Raw genomic sequence first — 4,810 nt, forward strand, 5'->3', positions numbered from 1 at the left:
CCCTGTGGGTATTTAGGGGCCCCTATAGATGTATAGGGGGGGTCTCCTTATACATGTCCCCCCCCAAGCAGCGGCCGCCCCCGGAAGTGATGCCGAGAGCCCCCCATTGAAGGCCCCGCCATGGCTGACAAGAGGAAGCTCCAAGGTAACGGGGGGACCCCCCCCCTAATTAATTGGGGGGCGGGGGGGGGCGTAATTAACCTAATTAACCGGGGGGGGCGCCGCCGACGACAGGCGAGATCGACCGGTGCCTCAAGAAGGTCTCCGAGGGCGTGGAGCAATTTGAGGATATCTGGCAAAAGGTAATTAAAGAAAGGGGGAAATTGGGGCTTCGGGGACCCCCCCGCACCCGTGGGGCCCCCCCCGGTGTCGCCCCGGTCCCATTTGGGCCGTTTCTTGCCCCAAAAACCGCCCAGCTCCACAATGCGGCCAACGCCAACCAGAAGGAGAAGTACGAGGCCGACCTGAAGAAGGAGATCAAGAAGCTGCAGGTTAGCGGTGGGGAACAACCGGCCGTCCGGCTGACGCAGCAACACCCGGACACCCCCAACACCCGCGGGGACCATCGGGGGGGGTCTTTGTGACCCCCCCGTTCCCAACACCCCCCCAAAACAGAGGCTGAGGGACCAGATCAAGACGTGGGTGGCGTCCAACGAGATCAAGGACAAGCGGCAGCTCATCGACAACCGCAAGCTCATCGAGACGGTGGGCGCCTGTAGCCACACCCCCGGGGGAGGTGTCGCCTCGCAGCCCCGCCCCGTTACACCCCCTGCTCCGCCTGTTGTTGCAGCAAATGGAGAGGTTCAAGGTGGTGGAACGGGAGACCAAGACCAAGGCCTATTCCAAGGAAGGGCTGGGCCTGGCGCAGAAGGTYGACCCGGCGCAGAAGGAGAAGGAGGAGGTCGGCCAGTGGTTGACGGTGAGGAGGCCGCGCGGCTGTAGGCGCCGCGGCTGTTGCCGCCGCTCCGCCTGACRCCCCGCGTGCCCCCCTCCGCAGAACACCATCGACACCCTCAACATGCAGGTGGATCAGTTCGAGAGCGAGGTGGAGTCGCTCTCGGTGCAGACGCGCAAGAAGAAGGGTGACAAGGACGTGAGTGCGCCGCCGGGTGACAAAACAACAGCCGCGCGACAGAACAACACCCGCATGCGCTGCTTTTTGGGGCTTTTGGGGGCTTTTGGGGGAGTTTTTACCCATTTCCAGCCACTTTTCACCCGTATCCAAGTAGAAGGGTGACAAGGATGTGAGTGCACCGGGTGACAAAACAGCTGCATGACAAAACAACACCCGCACGCTCTAGTTTCTGGTGCATCTGGGGACGTTTTTACCCATTTCCAGCCGCTTTTCCCCCGTATCCAAGTAGAAGGGTGACRAGGATGTATGTGCACCACCGGGTGACAAAACAACAGCCGCGTGACAAAACTACACCTGTACGTGTCAGGTTTTAGGGAGCATTTTTCCCCATTCCCAACTGCTTTTCACCCGTGTCCAAGAAGAAGGGTGACAAGGATGTGGGTGCGCCGGGTGACAAAACAGCCACGCAGCAACACCCGCACGCACCAGTTTTGGGTGCTTTTGGGGGTGTTTTCACCCATTCCCAGCCACTTTTCGCCTGTATCCCACCGCACGTGCCAGTTGTTGTCCCTTTTTGGGGGGTTTTCACCCGTTCCCAGCTGCACGCACCTGTTGTCCCTTTTTGGGCCATTTTTCTCCATTCCCAGCTACTTTTCACCCGTATCCCACCCCACGCCCCAGTCGTTGTCCTTTCTTGGGGCGTTTTCACCCATTCCCGGCTCTTTTTCAACCCACACATGCTGTTTTTTGGCGCTTTTGGGGCCGTTTCCCCCCATTCCGAGCCACTTTCCACCCGTATCCCGCCTCACGCTCCGCTTGTGGGCGTTTTCCCCCACTCCCGGCTCGTTTTCACCGTTTCCCTCCGTTTTCCCCCCAGAAACAAGACCGCATCGAGGGCCTCAAGCGGCACATCGAGAAGCACCGSTACCACGTGCGCATGCTGGAGACCATCCTGCGCATGCTGGACAACGACTCCATCCTGGTGGACGCCATCCGCAAGATCAAGGACGACGTGGAGTACTACGTGGACTCCTCGCAGGACCCCGACTTCGAGGAGAACGAGTTCCTCTACGACGACCTCGACCTCGAGGACATTCGTAAGCCCCGCGCCCGCCCCTGTACACCCGTTCCCGGCTGTTGGCCGCCTGAAAACACCGTTTGCTGGGCCTTTTCCCGCTGTTTTGGGGGCGGAAACACCCRCTTTTGCAGCTTTCCGATCATTTTCAGGGGGAAAATTCCCACTTTTGTGCATTTTCTAGCTGTTCCTGTGTCAGAAACACCTGGTTTTATCATTTCCCGGCTGTTTGCAGGGCCAAGACACCCCTTTCAGGGGCATTTTTCAACTGTTTTGGCATCGAAAACACCCGTGTTTGTCGTTTTCTAGTCATTTTCACATGGAAAACACACAGTTTTGTGCATTTTCTAGCTGTTGTTGTGTCAGAAACACCTGGTTTTATCATTTTCCAGCTGTTTTCAGGTCCAAAAGACCCGTTTTGCRAGTTTTCTGATTGTTTTCAGGTCAAAAGTGCCATTTTTGTGTGTTTTCTAGCTGTTTTCATGTCAGAAACACCTGTTTTCAGCCTTTTCTGGATGTTTTCAGGGCAAAAACACCCGGTTTTGTTGTTTTCCAACTGTTTTCAGGTCAAAACCACCTTTTTTGGGGTCATTTTACAGCTGTTTTCAGGTCCAAAACACCCATTTTGGGAGTTTTCCCGCTGTTTTCAGGTCAAAAACATCTAGTTTTGGTCATTTCCTGGCTGTTTTCAGGGTGAAAACACCTGTTTTCGGAGTTTTCCAAATGTTTTCAGGTCAAACACACCTGTTTTTRGTCGTTTCCCATCTGTTTTCAATTCCAGAACACCCATTTCTGTCATTTTCTGCCCATTTTCAGATGAAAAAACACCCACTTGGGATTATTTCCCAGCCGTTTTCAGGTCAAAACACCAAAAACACCCATTTGGGGCATTTTCCAACTGTATCTAGGTCAAAAACACCCACTTCTGGTCATTTTCTGGATGAAAACACCCGTTTTTGTCATTTTCTGGCTATTTTAACATCAAAAACATCCATTTTCATCATTTTCCGGCTGTTTTCACAACAAAAATACCTGTTTTGACCATTTCCCAACTATTTTTGCATCCCAAGCCMCCATTCTTATCATTTTCCATCTACTTCCAAACCAGAAACACCCCTTTTCAATCATTTTCCAGTTGTTTATACRTCAAGAATTCTTCTACACCCCGTTTTCATCATTTTCCGACTGTTTTAACGTCAAGAACTCCCTGTTTTTTCTCATTTCCCACCCGCTTTCACGTCAAAACCTCCCGTTTTTTACCACTTTTTCCTGCCGAGCCCTCCTACTTTTATCGTTTTCCGCCCGGTCCCGCGCGCAGCCCAGCTCCCCGGGCGCCTGTAGCGGCCCGTGCGGTTGTTGTCCTCCAGCACAGGCGCTCGTGGCCACCTCGCCGCCCAGTCACAGCCACATGGAGGACGAGATCTTCAACCAGTCGAGCAGCACCCCCACGTCAACCACCTCCAGCTCCCCCATTCCCCCCAGCCCGGCCAACTGTACCACGGTAAGCAACAGGCGGACGCCGCGCCCGCTCCCGCCGCACAGCCGCCGACGCCGCCCTCTTCCCGCCGCCTGTAGGAGAACTCGGAGGATGACAAGAAACGGGGCCGCTCCACGGACAGCGAGGTCGGGCAGGTGAGCAGCGGCGCGGCTGTAGCGCCGCCGCCTGACGCGCCCGCCGCCTGACGCGCCCGCTGCCTGTTCCCCCCGCTCCCGCCACTACAGTCGCCGGCCAAGAACGGTTCCAAGGGCCTCCACAACAACCACCACGCGGCGTCGCCGGCGGTGACGCCCAGTTACCCCTTGGGAACCGCGGCCGCCGCTACAGCCGCTGCCCTGGGCAACGGTCCCAACGGCGCCGGGGTCCTGGCCGGCGGTACCGGAGCCCCCGGCACAGGCGGCGGCAAGGGCAACAGCGCCGCAACAGCCCACGCGCCCAGCACCCCGACACCCTACGCGCAGGCCGTGGCGCCGCCGGCCGCTACAGCCGCCGCCGCTACAGCCGCCGCCGGTGGTGCGGCCCAGCCCCGGCCCCCCAGCGCACAGCAGAACGCCAACAAGCAGAACGGGGCCACCAGTGAGTGCGGGGGTTCCCTCGGCCGGCTGTACCTGGGAGATGGGCGTCAGGCGGACTGGGAAACGGGGTGCGGCGGGTCCGACTGTAGGTGCCAGGTGGGGGGACTGGGGTTCTCCGGGCCGACTGTACACCCGAGATGCGGGTAGTGGGAGGTCTGGGTGTCACCGTTTCTTTGCTGACTGTAGTTCCGAGGTGGGCGTCCTAGGAGGTGCCGACTGAACGCTTGAGAACAAGGGTCCTGGGAGGTGGGGGTGTTGCGGTTCCCTTTTCCAACTGTAGGCCCAGGGTGGAGGTGTTGGGGTTCCTGTTGCTGCCTGTATGTTGAAAATGGGGGTGCTGGGGGTACCGTCCCCTCTTTGTCACCTGCCTGTCACCCTCTTGTCACCCTCTTGTCACCTGCCCATCACCCGTTTGTCACCCACTTGGCACCTCTTTGTCACCCGCCCATCACCCATTTCTCACCCACCTTTAACCCCTTTGTCACCCGTTTATCACTTACCTGTCACCCATCCATCACCTGTTTGTCACCCATTTGTTACCCCCCATCACCCCTTTGTCACCCTTTTGTCACCTGTTTGTCACCCGC

At 57.5% G+C, this 4,810-nt stretch overlaps 1 protein-coding gene across 1 annotated transcript; it reads left to right on the forward strand.

Annotated features, from left to right (window-relative positions):
* Positions 1-68: 68 nt before the first annotated feature.
* Positions 69-4,308, forward strand: CNOT3 (CCR4-NOT transcription complex subunit 3; the record flags this gene model as incomplete). The annotated part of the gene is made up of 10 exons (XM_026052930.1): positions 69-145; positions 235-302; positions 417-491; positions 616-705; positions 791-919; positions 998-1,093; positions 1,953-2,172; positions 3,518-3,651; positions 3,726-3,782; positions 3,873-4,308. Coding segments are annotated over exons 1-10 (1,330 nt in total), but the record flags the coding sequence as incomplete, so codon positions are not given.
* Between the last annotated feature and the right edge of the window lie 502 nt (positions 4,309-4,810).

Source organism: Nothoprocta perdicaria, unplaced genomic scaffold, assembly GCF_003342845.1.
Source record: "Nothoprocta perdicaria isolate Ctin4 unplaced genomic scaffold, notPer1 scaffold_938, whole genome shotgun sequence".
Classification (NCBI taxonomy): Eukaryota; Metazoa; Chordata; class Aves; order Tinamiformes; family Tinamidae; genus Nothoprocta; species Nothoprocta perdicaria.